The following is a 16,462-nucleotide window of genomic DNA, read 5'->3' as shown; positions in this document are numbered from 1 at the left end:
GGATACTGTTTCTTCCTTCTCTCTCTCCCTCCCCTAACTATTTTCTCCAGGTAGCAAAAAGATATAAAGTCCAGGAGGCTTCACAGGTCCCTGGGGAAACACCCAATTTCCCTAATGGATAAACTTTATTCGTAATCACTGGAACTCCTCTTACTTGGAGAATTTGCCTGTTGTAACAATTAAACTTGGAACTTAGGTCTGTGGAGTTTGTGATATTGGCCAGAACTGTGATGTACAACAATATCATGAGCAGATCATTATTTGCATCTACAGTACAATGGGCCATTACACAGACAGCCCTCTGGGGAAGTGAAGTTCTGAGTCACCTCAATGATAGGAATCACGGTGTATTTAAGACCTAGTACTTCAAAGGCTATATTGTCTTCTCTTTCTGACCTTGACATCAGCCCTTTCTGACCTTCAACCCTGCAGCCTTCAGCATCCCAGAGATGGGTGTGGACTATAATGCCAGCTCAGAGAGCTTTCGATGTGAGGCTCCCCGATGGTTCCCCCAGCCTACAGTGGTCTGGACATCCCAAGTGGACCGAAGAACCAACTTCTCAGAAGTCTCCAATACCAGCTTTGAGCTGGATTCTGAGAATGTGACCATGAAGGTTATATCTGTACTCTACAATGTCACAGTCAACAACACATACTCCTGTATGATTGAGAACAACATTGCCAAAGCCACAGGGGACATCAAAGTGACAGGTGGGCCCCTTCATGCTTTTTGTATGGGTTTACTGGGCTGAGAATCAAATTAAAATATAATTTCTATAACTGATATATTATGTACGAGGGCACAGAAAGCTCTGGAGTTCTCTTCACGGAGACCTGGATCACAATTCCAGTTGGGATCACACTACATAAGAAGAAGACTAATACAAAACAATATTGATGGCATAATAGGTCAAAGATAGCAACTAAGCTTCATCTCATACACCTTCTGACTGCTTGGAGAGCGGTGTTCAGGGTTCTGAGGCCCTAACTCAGCAGGACTGCTTTGGTGAAGCAGTGGGATGTGATGATTACTTGACATCTCTGATATATTCAGCTAGTGAGCTATATGCCAAGTCCTCCAACACTGGTTTGGTTCTAGCCTGCCTTTGAAAAGGCTTTCGATCTGAAGACGAAAGGTCTTAGAGTCTGCCTTAGTCTTATTATTCAGCCCTTCTCTCCTTGGTCAGCTCATGCTCCCGCTCACATGGCCCAGGATTACCCGACAGCTCTAGTTTGAACTGGCCTCCCAGGCTGGGAAGACCAGGACCCAGGGAGCCCAGCACTCGGGTCTCTCTGCAGTGCTTTAGTGCATACAAAACCTAGGGTTGAGCTGGCATCAAAGAAATGCACAGACCGAATTATAACTTTTAAAACCATCCCTCTTGGGGCTAAAATGAATTCAATTTGAGTGAGTTGTAGGAATTCTTTTGCATCCTGGATAGGAAACATTTATCAGACATATGATTTGCAAATATTTTATCTCATTCCATAGGTTTTCATAGGTATACTTTATTTACTTTACTATAGTTTTATTGATTTTTGAGAGAGAGAGGAAGGGAGAGGGAGAGTAACATTGATAGGATGCCTCCTGTACCCACTCTGACTAGGAATCGAACCTGCAACCTGGGTATGTGCCCTGACTGAGTATTGAACCGGTCACCTTTCAGTGCATGGGACAATGCTCACCCAACTGAGCCACACCGGCCAGGGCAGAAGAATGGTTTTGCTAGAATAGGAAGGCATGAAGTCAGGAGCCTATGTCAATGTCCAAGGGAGAAATGATGAGCGTCTTAATGGGGGCAGTGGCAATGGGAAAGAAAGGGGAAGAATCAAAAGTTAATGAAGAAAATCATCTACAGGCCTTAGGGACACAACTGTGAAGGAGAAGAGCAAGAGCAAGTCAAATGTGATACTTATACCCTGTTTGCTTAGGAGGTTAATAACACTGCCAACAAACAATCAAAATACAGAAGCAACAGTTCAGAAAAAGAGATGGGGATTTTAGAGATGTTGAGTTGAAAGTGCCCATTGTTTTCTGGGTTGGCACAGGACCCAGCAAACGAGGGGTTTTGGGAGAACGCTCCATCCCTATTCCACATACTTCCTTCCATGAGAAGAGATCCCCACCAATCTCACCCTTCTAGCCTCTCTGTTCGCCCCTCTTTCATGCCTCATCAGAGAAGCAGGAGTTACTAAGTTATCTGATGGGTGAGTTTATTAGAAGAAGCGGGATTAAGAAGCTCAGCTCCTTCTTTTTTTCTTATCTCTATGGCTACCCTCAGGAAGTATCATTTCTTCTCTGCTCTTCCCAGCCATCCGTTTTTCAGGGGTGTAATCCGCTTGGTGGGAGGAAGCCTGCCCCAGTCTGGTGCTGCCTGTCCCGGGAGATGCCTGGGCTGCAGCTCACTTCGGAGCAGACAAAGCGCCATCCTGTATCAGACTGATTAGTAATGAAAGTGATATTTTGGTCTTCCAATTGCCTCACTCTTTTTGTCCTACTCTTTAATTCGGAACTCAGCTGTAAAAAGGGGCATTGTTTATTGGGCTCCTTTGAACACAGTAGGTGTTCAAACATTTACTCAATAATTATGTTTTTAACTGACACAGTAGCAACTGTGAATCCCGATGTGAAACTCACGACAAAGTTCAGAATAAGGAGATGGATTTGGAAAGGATCGACTTAATGGAAGTAATGTTTATTAACTGGGCTTGAGCAGGATTACTGTTGTTGTTTTTACAGCTAATACTTATTGAGAGCTTACTTATGTGCCAGTTACATCCCACATTCTTTAATGTATTAACTCATTAATCCTCCTAAGAAGTAGATTATTATTATTTTAGTCCTCCTTTATAGATGAAGAAATGGAAACACATATACATTAACTAAAGTCACACAGCTAGTAAGAGTCAGAGCGAAAACGAACTAAATGAGATTGGACTGTCGAGGGAAAAAACAGAGTAATTTAATTTCTTCACTTCTCTTCCCCACTTCAAAATGAGAACAATACTTTCTCATCACTTTGCAATGATGTCAAGAAAGCGAGTATCAGAACCTGTAAAGGTCACTGCCGAGGGGGGGAAAATGTGTCTGAAACCAAGGACTGGCCATGGCTATTTGTTCAGCACATTCTTTATTTGGTCACCAATTATTATCTCTTTATTGGTGTCATTTTTCATTTGGCTGCGTGCTTACTGGAGTGGACCATGGAACAGAGCTTGCTTTGAAGAAAGGGAAAGTGGGTAATGGGGTACAAAGTTGCCCCCCAGTTGGGCACAAGTTGTATTAGGAACAACTTGCTGTTTTCCAGGTTCTGTTCCTTGCTAACCAGCCACGTGAAGAAGATATGCAGCTTCCCCCTCTCTGACCCTGAACTTTTTCTCTCCCTTTACAGACTCTGAGATTAGAAGGCGGAGTCACCTAGAGCTGCTGGACTCAAAGGCCTCCCTGTGTGTCCCTTCTTTCTTTGCCATCGGCTGGGTACTCCTACCTCTCTCCTCTTACCTGGTCCTAAAATAACGTGCCTTGGCCACACAGAAACATGCAAAGTCATTAGTACAGCAGGTGAGATGAGTCCTGAATGGTGTGGGGGATCCATTGTGTATGTGTGCTTGTGTTCCTAACAAGATCAAGCCGCTCCAGCATCATCTCTGAGGATGATCCCCTCCCTGAAGGAGAGACTCAAGCCATCTCCTTTCCCTCAGCAACCTAGGGTACCATGTGGCCTTGATAGAACATCATCAAAATACAGAAAACAAGGCCATTCCTGAATAAGAAATACACTCATCCAGTGGCAGGGAGAGGTTCTGTTCTCAATAAATGTTTGCTGAATGGTTGTAATGGTATCTTATTGCTGTTATTTTCAGAATCACAGGAATCTGCAGAATGATTTCACCACAAGATATGACCTAGTTTTCTATTTCTTGGGGGAAATGAATTCATGCCTAAAAGCCTGGAGTGAACATACAAGATCAAGAAGCAAAAAGAAGCCAAAAGCAACCCACTGAAGACTCCAATATGAACAAGATAAATCTGTCTTCAAAGACATGTATTCAAAGTTGGGAAAATAATTCATCTGAACTCGAGAAGTGTGTTAAGACTGCTAAGCAAAATGCATGTGGAGACAAGTGTACCCCCCCATATCTCAGGGACCTCCCCTTGCCCATCCCCATTTGGGGAGTGAGAGGGTGGGCTGCTGCAGCTCCCCGTCTCTGGATCTTCAGTTATCCTGCTGTAATGTCGCTCCCAGAAAGTTTCAGCTGCAGTATGCCCACGCTTAAACTTCTGTGGAAACAGCAAGAAGCAGCTAATCAGCTGCCACTTCACAACAGAGGTGGCTGCATCTTAAGAGGTGGGTCAAATGACTCGCTTGTCACTATGATGCTTCCAAACGTGCCCTGGCACCTCTTCCCACCTGACAAAGGCTGAAGAAGTGTGGGACGTGACTGTCATTTTAACGTCAAAGTCGCAATTGGGTGACATTTTCTAAATGATCTGAGTACCTTCTTTTCAAAAACAAACATGTCATATTATTTCCCAGGTGACATTTAGCCTGGAGTGGGCTCGGAAAGGCCTCCCGTCTTGACCACATGGGCGTTAAGTCACCACAAGGTCGCAGGCCTGTGCTTTCCAGCCTGCGTGGCCTGCGAGGGCCTCAGGTCTCAACAGCATCTAGAGCAGTGAGACTCACTCAAACCGGACTCATTCTGCAAATGCCCAGGGACATTTAGAAATGTTTGGAGACTTTAGCTGTCACAATTTTTGGGGAGGGGTGCTACTGGCATCTAGTGAATAGAACTCAGCACCCTACAATTCCCAGGACATCCACCCACGACAAAGAATTATCCAGCCCAGTATGTCGCTCATGCTGAGGTTAAGAAACCCTGATGCGGAATAGGAAAGGATCGTAAAAATAGGCATTAGCCTCTGTCGCGTAGGCTGCTGTCTCAGACCAGAGAGCCAGAACTCAGTTTGGTGCAACCAGGACTTTCTGATGGATTATCTGCAGCTGTTGAGCTTCTGAGTTCCTTTCCCTTAATTTTTCTCTACAAATAAAGTTATGTGAGAGAGCTGCTTGAGTTCCATCTCAAGTTCTCCCGCTCTGAATTTAGATCTCAGAACCCTGCCTCGTCATATTTAAATTAAGACAATAAAAACATGTACCTTCCTTGAAGCGCACAGAGAAATCTGGAAATAGGGACAATAAACTTTTGAAGGGAGGCCCTGAGGAACAGGGCTTTGATAGGAAAGAATATTTTGTTTCCAGCCCCCTACCCACACCTTGCACATGTTGACTACTGCCTCCCTGGCACTTGGGGCCCACCACGACTGTATTACATTTTGTTATAGGAAACTTGATTGTATAGTTCTGATCACTCATGAGAATGATTAAATATACATTTCCTATACTGTTGCCTGCGTGGTTTGTCAAAGAAAGTGAGTGTAAGGGAAGATGAATAAAAAGTCATAGATGAGTTTCTAAAGCTTAGTGCCGCGCATATGACAGGCGTTCAGTGAATGTCCGTTGAGTGAATGGATAAATGAATGGGAGGACACGAGAGGAGCCTGTGAGCATGGGCCAGGTCGCTGGGTCTAGTTCCTTAAAGAAACTCCACGAGGCTCACCAACCTGGCATGTCTCCATCTAGGAAAGTAAGTGGTGACAGCGGGCTTGATGCACATAAGTGTGGAAGGGTATATGTTGGTGGACAAACCCAATGCTCGAGTGTCCAAAAAAATCTGACTTTGACTACTCAGGAATTTCAAATTCTCAAATCTCAGAAGAAAGACCTCAAAATCATCATTCCCAGGCTTTTTACTTTTCAGATGAAGACCCAGAGGTGAAGTGTGGGTAACTGGCTATCTTTAGGTTCTATAGCAGTGATGGCGAACCTATGACACGCGTGTCAGCACTGACACACGTAGCCATTTCTGATGACACGTAGCCGCATGCCAAGGATGAAACATTTGCTGCTCCTGAGGATGAAACATTTGCGACTAGAGTCTTGGAGTTAGTTTTTTCCTCAAAGTGACACACTACCCGAGTTATGCTCAGTTTTTTGGCGAAGTTTGACACACCAAGCTCAAAAGGTTGCCCATCACTGGTCTATAGCTTGCCCAAAATCACACTGGTAGTTGGTGGAGGAGTAAAATGTATAGAAAATTTAATTTTCAAATTCCCATAGGCCTTTTGCACAAAGAAAACATTCTGAAGCCAAATCAAGAAAGCAAACTGTGAAAGCATAACATGCTCACCCCCACCCAGGTTAACCCCTTGGCCTTGTCCATGAGCACACAGGGATGCATTAGGCACCAGATGCATCAGATCAGCTGAATGCAAGGACCAGGACATCACGTATACCGCAAACATCTGGGGAAGCTCACATCTAGATGCCAAAGGCTAAGACATTTCAGAAGTATTAGCACACTTGAAGGGACAAACAATTCTAACTTCAAAGTGAAGTAGCAGCTACCAGCTGTACTTCTCAGGTTGTATGAGACTTAACAGCACAGTGACTTTACTGTGCGCATTGTTAACTGGGGAGGGGTATGCAGGGGATATTATTGCTTACTGAGGCGTCTGCCCGATGGCACAGTGGTGTGCTTTCATTCTCTTGATGAAACACATAATTCCCAACCTCCCTCCAGCTGGTGAAGTCTCCATACATCCACTGGCAGCTCTAATTCAGACTGTCTCACTATGTACCTGCGCTCCTTGCTCCTTTTAACCTTGTCTTGCATCCTCTTTCACATCAATCATCTCCAGGAGTTTCAGTATGGCAGCCAGGAGAGAAAATTAACAGTCTCAAAAACAGGGCCTTCGCTGTGCTCTCTTTTCTATTTACCCTTAAGCAAAAATTCTTCTTTCCCCCATGAAGCTGTCTCTGAGCGGTCCTTCATCTGTACATGCAATTTAGCACAAAATCACACACTGTCTTGTTGACTGTTGCTCTGTGCTGTATACTTGGACTCCTTGGAAGATGATGACAAAATGGGTGTGGGAGCTCAGGCAGTCCTTGGAAGTTGCTCTTAAAAGAGGGCCAAGCAGATATTCCCAGGAAGCCTTGTTTACTGACGGTGTCTGCTGGGCCAAAGCAGTTAAGTCAGAGCCTAGAAGAGGGGTCTGTAGTTATCACTACAGGAGGCCCTGTGTCTACGGAAAAGCATGGCTCCCCCAGATAATGATATACCTGTGTCTTCTCAAAGTCGAAACTTGACCTTCAGCATTATCTTATCTCTTCAGTCCAAATCGAATTGCCTGGCCTAAGAAGTATTTTTAGCATTTTCAATTATAAGGTCCCTAACTCAAAACTCTAAATAATACTCTAAATAAGAGCTTTATGGGTACCTTGGTCCTATATCCCTTCTTTAGAACAAGACAAAAGTGGTGCTCGGTTAATCTAGCCTGTGAGCAATAGCAGACTGAGACCATTTTCTTTGTCTTTGCCTCCCATATTTGCAGTTTTCAAATTTTATTTGTAACCATTCATGTGCTATTTTAGGGAGAACTATTTAGGTTTTGACAGGTAAAATTCCAGGACCTTATGTACTTAATACAACTTTGATGAGATGGTTCAAGTAGCCATACATGACCCAAGTGGCAGGTCCAGGTCCCATCATACCCAGGTAGGTGAGGATGGAAGTGTGACAGGGTGACAACACAGAGACAGCCGTTTCTATTGAGAGGCAGTAGGTGCTCCCAGCAGAAGCCAAGTCACAGCCTGCTAAGTGACTATTGTCATCAATTCCTCTCCATTTTCCTTTTACCCATCTTCTCCTAGGTGGCCCAGTCAACCCTCCTCTAGGCCCTGGGTACTCTCAGTGTTTCTACCATCCTTCCCATCAAACTCTGCCCTCCTCCCAATAAGAACTGCCCCCTAGCATCTAGCTACACATGGGACGGTAATTTATTAACTACCTTTTTCATTAGCTTAATGTATGGCCCTCCCATGGAGGCAAACCTTTATTTCACGGAAATGAAGCTGTAAGTGAAAATATCATATAAAAACATCAAACCAGTGAGAGGTACTTGGGGTATCAGAGTGTAAACCAGTGATTCTCAGCGAGGGAGACCAAAATAAAGGACAAAATTAGAAAAGAACAGTGAATGATCAGAAGGGGCTTATCAGTTCAATCAATAGAGCCTTATAAGAACTTACACTGATGTAAATCCAGATATTACTATTCTCTCTTAATATAATGAACAGAGAGTAACACAAACACAATCAGGATAGAGATACACGTGTCAAAAAATGCGTGGCCCCATTCCATTCTCTCCCCACCTCATCCACTTAGGAGCCAAAGTATTGTACTGACCTCTGTTCAGGGCCAGGTCTGAGCATACTGAAGAGGGTTCCTGCTATGGGCAAACGTTTTATTGCAGGCCCTGTCTCAACAGGACCTGCCTCAATTTGGTAACTATGACCATTAAAGAGAGAGTTCATAAAAAGCAGTTATTACATTGCCTGGCTGTAACAGTTTGCTAAGACTGCCATAACAAGATACCATAGATTGGGTGGCTTAAACAACAGAAATTTCTTTTCCCCTGTTCTGGGACTGGAGATCCAAGACCCAAGTGTCAGTAGGTTTGTTTTCTCCTGAGGCCTCTCTTCTTAGCTTGCAGATGGCCACCTGCTTGTTGTGTCCTCACGTGGCCTTTTCCTTGTACACAGGCATCCCTGGTATCCCTCTCCTTATAAGGACACTAGTCATGTTAGATTAGGGCCCACCCATATTACTTCACTTAACCTTAATTACCGCTTTAAAAGTCCTCTCTCCAAATACAGTCATATTCTGAGGTATACTTCAGGTTAGGGCTCAGCATACGAATTTTGGGGGACACAATTCAGTTCACAATACTGGCGTATATCAAGGAACTAATAAAAATGAGCTATTTTTAAGTACATGTATTGGGCAGGGCTAATGAATACCAAGGCAACCATACAGAGAAGATGAACAACTTTGCTTTTTACCCCCTATTTGACCAAGAATGTTTATTGTTTCATCAGTTGGCACACGATGAAAACCTCGCTACCAAGTCAAACCAGGTCAGAGGAAACTTGAAAACCAGTGCAGGACGGCTCAGCAGGTAGATACTGTTAAGGGAACTGAATTGGCTAATGGCCTCCCAAACTGCAGGCTACTATTTTTAAATGTTACGAAAGACCATAGAGCATGAAAGGATAGGAAATAAAACCAGTGTGGGTCCAACCTTTAAAGGAGGAGGATTGAGGGATAGGGGCTGTTTGGCTCTATGTGACTAAGCTAAATGCCGAGCAGTAAGTCTGCCTTTGGGCTAGAGGTAGATTACTATCTTTTCTGTCCTGGGGCTCTCAGGACAGAAAATAGCTCTTATTACTTTTTTTTCCTTCTCACTAAAATTCTCTTTGCAGTTCTTAAAGACTGAAAAAAATCTATGATTGGCCAAAGTCATGCAAGTGGGGGGGGGGCGCGAACACGCTCACCTCTAGTGCTAAGATGCACACATAAAAGAGGGCCTTCCTGGGGGAAGCTTCCGAGCAGGTGTGGAGGAGCAGGGCAGGCCCCTGAGCTCCTGTGAGAGCGGCAGCTCAGGACATGCATGCTGCATTGGACTCACCGGGGCTCAGGTAGAGACTGGTCACCCGCCCTGTTACAGCCGGGAGTGGCCCTTCCCCACAGCAATGCTCTACATATTTGTAGAAAAAGAAGAGTAGGTAGCCCTGCCGGCATGGCTCAGTGGTTGAGCGTCGACCTATGAACCAGGAGGTCACGGTTCGATTCCCCAGTCAGGACACATGCCCGGGTTGCAGGCTCAATCCCCAGTGGGGGGCCTGCAGGAGGCAGCCAGTCAGTGATTCTCTCTCATCATTGATGTTTCTATCTCTCTCTCCCTCTCTCTTCCTCTCTGAAATCAATAAAAATATATTACAAAAGGAAAAAGAAGAGTAGGCAACTATGAGGCTGTGGAAGCCCCCAGTTAAGGAATGGCCTTGTTAGGAAGAGGACCCCCCAAGCTCAGGAGCTAGTATTAGGTTGTTCTCTCACCAAGGGCTTCCAGCCCCGCCTCCCACTCCCCCATATACGTCTGCTCAATCAAGGAAAAGGGATAATCGCACTACTTATCTACCAGCCTTTGCAGTTAGAGTCAGAAATTACTTCTGAGTCTTAAGTAGGGATAACATTTAAATGAACAAATACATTTGAAAATACCTAGCACAGTGCCTGGCATAATACCGGTATTCATTTAGTGTTGGATAAAATGACAATATATGGAAGAACCAGATTTATTTGGAGGTAGGCCCACCCCTAACATTTGCAGGCACCACAAGCAAGAGGAGAAACAGACACCCAGCCTATGGTCTGTTCTTCTTTCCAAACGGAGGGGCCTCCCACTTATGTGTGTAGATACCCACCACCCCCAACAACTGCCCTTTGACCACTCCTGAGACCTAGGCATGCATATACTTACCCTGTCTATACCTGAAGAAGAACATGCCCAGCCCCTGGGAGTGGGCTCCAGCTATTTGTCAGGAAATTTCAACAATCCCTGACTTGCTAGAAACTACTCTGGAATGTGTGTGGCGTGTCAGGGGAGAGTGGGGAGACATACTCTTAGAATACCGTAGGCCCTGCGGAAAACCGTGACTAGAAAAGGGCCAGAATGGGTCCTTTCAAAGCAAAAGGCCCAGGTCAGGAGACTCAGGTGCCTGGATGAAAAGCAGTACTGATGAGAGACAAGATGTTATATTAAACCACTCAACAAAGTAGGAGTCTGAAGTCATGGGTTCTTGCCCCACTTCTGCCAGTAACTTCATGTGTGACCTTAGGCCAACACCCTAGCCTAGCTGTGCCTCAATTTTCTCATACATCCATTTACCAAATATTTATTGGGCTCCAATTTTGGGCCAGGCATGCATCTAGATACCATGATACACAGAGAATTCAATAGACTTACTATTCTGATTAGGGGCGAGCCACGAAGATACCAGGGGCCAACGTAGTCCAGACAAAGGGTCTTTTCTAAGTCAACGTTTTCATGATGAATCTTGCAAGATGACATGTTCATCAAGTATAAGAATGGAAGAATCCTAAAAGGAAAAAAGAGAAAATGCGTATGTTAAATTACAATGCACTACTGAAGAGTGCAAAGCATGCCTTTTATGATCCATTCTTTAATGCAACAGTAAGAGCACTCCACACTGCTGCTAATTTTAATCACGGGAATTATTGCCATCTGCACCACAAAATCCAGTCTATAAATGTGCCATTTTCTTTACATTATTACCCATTTAACAGTGTATATTTTATAGGGAAGATAAAATTATATAAAAGATCGTGTAATCACAAAGCATTCATCCAAAATAATTTTTTAAATAAACACATTAATATAATGTATCAGTTGCTTCCTAAAATATTTATTTCAAAAAGGTTATAATGAGCTTTATTACTTGACAAACAGAAAAAAAGGATTCACAGAAAGAGATGAATCGAGTGTACAATAAAGTGTAAATAGTCTAAGAATATCTTTATGCCAAACCAACTAAGACTGGGGGCAGCTTCCTCACTATATCAATTGCAGAAAGTCTGGGGTCATGGCAGGGGTTTGGTCCGGCAATTAGGAGTCAAGTGAAGAGACAAAGTAGGCGTTAGACGACCTCGGATCAGACAGTGAAGAGTCTTTTGGGAAAGGGTAGTAATAATGGAACTTATGTCTCATTTAGTTCCACTCTGACCCAGAAGAGCTACGCAAGCAGAGCTCCAAAGTTCAGATCATTCTGCCCATTTCATCCTGCACCTTCTCAAAATTGAAGAGTTGCCTGTTTTTCACAAAATATCCGTTATAAGGGACTATTTATGCTTCTTAGGTCTCACAATTAGAATTATCTCATGGTCCAGAGAATTTATAGATAAAAAAATCAAAGTACCATAATGCAATGCAAGTTCTCCCTTCTCTGTCTCGCTTCAAAATAAATAAAACAGAAGTATGCAAGGTTCAAGCGTTTTTTAATTACATAAGCCTTTTATTGCAGCTACTGCCACTAGGTGGCACTAAAGACTCTGTGTTTTAGGAATCAGACTCAAAAATCAAAAGGCAAAAATTATCTATCTTGAAATAAAGAATAAATTTCCCAGGTCCTCTGCCATTATGACCAGTTTCTTAGGAATTAACATGAATCTCAGTTTATTCACTTATTTATTAACCCTACTATGTTACAGACACTGTGCCCAATGTTAGGGATGCAGAAATAAAACACGGTTCCTTGTCCTTAAGAGTTCCCAGTGGGAAGGGGTTAGGGGTACTGTGAGGGTCAAGGGCAGAATCAGCTAAGCAAGTATAAAACTGAAATATAGGAAGGAGGAGGAGATTTCTGAGAAGCAATCCAAAAATGCACACCAGCTGGCCCCTTCTTCCTCACTCCTCTCAGCTTCAAAGCCTCCTGTTGTGCAGGTAGGCGGGGATCTCTTCCTGGCCAGGCAGCCGAGAGCAAAGGAGGTTAAGGAGGCAGAGGTTCCAGGGAGTGGGTTCTGGGACCCCAACCTCACCCAGCAGATTCCCTGGACCCGGGCTCCATCGCCCTCCCACAGTTCCCAGACCAGGTGGGCTGTTTCCTGCCTCCATGCCTTCGCGCATGCAGTTCCCTCCACCTGGAATGCCCTTCCTCAGCCTTCAAATCCCAGCTCAGCTTTAACTCCACTGGAGACTCTTCCCTGAGTCCCTTGGGGCTCCCCCTGCATCCTGCACCCATCCCAGTCACAGCCGTTTTGATGCTCTCCGGGGTGATGAGGTCTTGGGATGCTAGCTTTGCCTTTGTACCCCAGCCCCTGGCACAGACAGGTGCTCTAGTAAAGCCAAAAGGAAGAGGAGAGGAGGAGAGAAGGAGAGAAGGAGGGAAGGAGGGAGGGAGGGAGGGTGGGAAGGAAGGAAGCAAAGAAACATCTCTCGTAGGATTGGAGGATCTGGACCGTGAGCACCTGGCACAGGCCTGGGCACGGAGCAAAGCCCACTCCCTTCCTGCCGCCTCCACTTGAGCCTGGGCTGCAGCACCTTCTGCCTCATCCCATTTGGAGCCGGCTCAGGCGTCCTCTCTATACCCACGGGCCTGTGTCTGTTGTCCCTTTGGAGGCAAGGTCATCACACCAGGATGCAGACGTGCACTTGACTTCATCAGGAGCTCCGTGTGTTTGGGAGAATTGGGAGAAAGGCCTCCATTCTCCCAAATCCAGGACCATGCAAGCTTGCAAGGGCCCGAGGGCTGACCTTGAGCAGGGATTTCAAAGGGTTTTCACACTGAGTACTTTCTGCAAACAAAGCCTTACCTGATGGCCATTATATAAAACAGATGGGAACTAAGCTGCTTGGGGGCAAAGTGGTGTATGTTGAGGGTGCCTGGGAGAGGGGACCAGAGTCCCCTACCCTCTGTAGCTCTGGGTCCCAGGGAGATGGCAGCTCAGAAGCAGTCTCCATACCCGCAGGCCTGAGTCTGTTGCCCATTTGGAGGCAAGGTACCCTCTTCTATCTGAGTGGAGCGCCTGGCAGGGTGTCCCTGCAGCGTGTGGAGGAAACAGCAGAGGGCTCCAATCCTAGAGGCTGTGTACAAGTCCTGGCCACCACGTCCCAACTTGGGCCCTGAAGGGGTCTCTGGTAATACAGCGACATAGCCCCAGTTACAAATGCACAGAGGGCCCCGGAGCCTCCTGGGTTCGTGAAAATGGGGACCACACACAGTCAGCTGCAGAGACCGTCCTGGTTCCCAATCCAGCTCTGCTCCATCCCAGCTGAGGGAAGCGCCGAGGCCTGGTTCTGACCTGTGGAATGGGAATGATGTGCTGGGCCGGCTCCCAGCGGGCACGGGCTGGGTGGCAGGGTGACTCTTACTTTCTGCAGAAACAGGAACTGGCCAGCAGAGGGCGACCGCCTCTGCCGCCTCCCAAGGCAGGCAGCTGGGCTGGGAGGAAACCACACCTGGTTCCCCTTCAGAAGGGGCAAGGGGGAGGCTGAAGGATGGCTTTGAAGCCAGGTGGGCACCCAGCTGCCCTGGGAGGCTGTTCTGCCTACCACCCTGCAGACAGGTCCCCTCTGGTGGCCGCACTGCGCAGGCTGAGCCCTCCAGGAGCTGGACGTCAGCACAGACTCAGTGCTCCCAGCTTTTCCTCTGGGAAGAGGGGAGGCGGGTGTGGGGGCGGAGTGCCCACCTGGTGTCTGCACCCCTCTGCCTAAGGGGTCAACCCCCCGGCCCCTCACAGACTGGTTTGAGGACCTGGGGCTGCAGGCAGGACCTGGGGAACTGGTGACCCGCTGGGGCCCGGGCTCAGCAGGTCCCGGGAGCTGCAGGGGAGCGCGGAGGGTGCCGTGTGCTGAATGGGGGCCCAGGGGATGAGAGATGCTGCCTCGGAGGTGAGGTGGCACCGGGGACTTGGACCAGGAGACGCCGGGGCAGAGCCACGTCTCAGAGCGAATGCAGGAAGTCTGCTGGTTTGCAGACCCGGAATCAACTTCATTTTGAGGGAAAACAAAATCTGCCAGGAGAGGCAGGCGGCGTAAGCCAGACGGGAAAAATCATGGCACTCTGTAATCAAAGCCACAGACGGCGAGGGGAGGCGGGACGTTCTCCACGCAAGGCCCTCGCCCCAGGGCAGCGGACTCCGCCAAGGTTCCCAGCTGGGAGGGACAGAGGGACAGAGAGCAGCCGCCCGGAGGCACTGGTGCCATGGCAGGACCCCTGTCCTCTGGGGGTGGAGGAGGGGGTGAGGGGAAGGGTGACGCCCATCAGAGCAAATGGCCACAGGGTGAAGGGCCGCTTACCCAGAGGTCACAGGTCACGGAGACAGAGACTCTGGGCTGCCGAGGGCTCCATTTTTAGCTCTGTCCTTTCACTGCTGTGTACCCTCGAAGGAAGAAGCCACTCGCCCCCTCTGTGCTACAGTGGCCTCACCTGTACGATGGGCACGTGAACAGGGGGCGGGGCCACGTGGACAGCCGGAAGTATGCACGTGATCAGGGGGGCGGAGCCACGTGATCAGCCAGAAGTGCGCACGTGAACACAGTGTGGGGTTTTGTTAGGAAGGAGTAGGGGGCAACTGAAGATAGAGGAGAGGCCATGTTAACATAAAAACCACTGAAACCTGTAAAGAATTTTTGTGAGTTTATTTGAGCCAAACTGTCGACATATGCCGGGGAGCAGAACCTCAACGAATTGAGATAATGCTCCGGAGAATGGCGGGTTACATTTGTATTTATACATTGCAATCAAAGGAGGGACATAGGTGGGTTACATGAAACTCATTGGTGATAGATTAAGGAGGTGGGATAAAGCAAAGTGGTGGGAAACCCCTGGGACTGGATAAAAAGTGAAATGATGGACACATACTTAGGTGGGTGCAGGAACAATTAACATGATAATGAAGGAATTTGTGGTATCTGTCCTGGCACCCAGCACATTTGGTTGTGTCCCAGGGGCTCCAGAAAAAGGGAAGTTACAAGTTACCCAGATATTTCAAGGGCATGTTATCATAGATGCAAAAAGACAGATAGGCTCAGTTAAGGTAAAGGTTGACCTTGTCAGTGAAGATACCGGCCTAGGACATAACTGCCCACCATCACTGCGTTTAGTTAAAGTTTAATTTCAGACCATCCTTTGTGGTTACTTTAGGTCTCTGAGTTTGCAAGACCGCCATGCAGGCCTCCCCTGAGCTTGTCGGGTCAGCATGTCGCCCCTTTCGTCCACAGCCACGTGAAGACAGGGGAGAGTGAAGGGATGGGGCCAGGAGCACCAGGAGCCCCAGAAGCTGACCGGGCAGGAAGGACCCTGCCCTAGAGCCCTCTGATGGAGCACAGGCCTAGACGCCCTGATTTCAGATTCTGGCACCCAGCCGGGGACAGCACTTGTTCCTGTTGGTTTAGGCCGGTCTGTAGTCATCGGAGCAGCAGCCTCAGGAAATAGAGCCCTCTTTTGGGGCTTTCATTTTATTTATTTGTTTTTATTTTTATTGATTTCAGAGAGGAAGGAAGAGAGAGAGAGAGAGAGAGAGAGAGAAACATCAATGAAGAGAGAGAACCATTGATTGGCTGCCTCCTGCAAGCCCCCCACTGGGGATGGAGCCCGCAACCCGGGCATGTGCCCTTGACTGGAATCGAACCTGGGACCCTTTAGTCTGCAGGCCAACGCTCTATCCACTGAGACAAACCAGCTAGGGTTAGAGGAAATATTTATATGAATTAGCAATTCCATCAACTTCTCTTTCTTTTTCTTTTGTGAAATTCAAGTAAAATTAAATTTAAAATTGTATCCGAATTATGATTGTTCTGGTTTTTAAAAAAGTATCTCTACCCATCTTTTCATTACCCATGCTTCTCTTCTTATATTTGCATATTAAGTTGTCCAAAATGATGTTCACCGAATGTGATTGGTTATTATGGATGGTGGGATTGGGATTGTTTTTTCACTTCCATCTTTGGGATTTCAGCATGTTTTACTGAATTCTT

At 46.7% G+C, this 16,462-nt stretch overlaps 1 protein-coding gene and 1 long non-coding RNA gene across 4 annotated transcripts in view; one reads left to right on the top strand and one right to left on the bottom strand.

Annotated features, from left to right (window-relative positions):
- The window catches only part of VTCN1 (V-set domain containing T cell activation inhibitor 1), a 35,153-nt gene extending 29,481 nt beyond the window's left edge, over positions 1–5,672 (top strand). Inside the window, exons 4-6 of one of the 2 annotated variants that reach the window (XM_079761642.1) lie at positions 433–711; positions 3,393–3,562; positions 3,865–5,672. In XM_079761642.1, coding sequence (XP_079617768.1) covers positions 433–711; positions 3,393–3,517 — 404 coding nt within the window. In that variant the 3' untranslated portion in view covers positions 3,518–3,562; positions 3,865–5,672. The remainder of the gene's footprint in view (positions 1–432; positions 712–3,392; positions 3,563–3,864) is intronic. The other variant, XM_079761643.1, reaches the window with a different exon arrangement.
- Positions 1–16,462, bottom strand: part of LOC307093202 — a 98,300-nt gene that overhangs the window by 77,009 nt on the left and 4,829 nt on the right. For both annotated transcript variants that reach the window (XR_013812946.1, XR_013812947.1), the window contains exon 2: positions 10,934–11,066. This is a non-coding gene — a long non-coding RNA (uncharacterized lncRNA). The remainder of the gene's footprint in view (positions 1–10,933; positions 11,067–16,462) is intronic.

The sequence above is a fragment of the Cnephaeus nilssonii genome (assembly GCF_951640355.1).
Source record: "Cnephaeus nilssonii genome assembly, chromosome: 21".
NCBI lineage: Eukaryota > Metazoa > Chordata > Mammalia > Chiroptera > Vespertilionidae > Cnephaeus > Cnephaeus nilssonii.
This window is presented reverse-complemented; position numbering and strand designations above follow the sequence as displayed.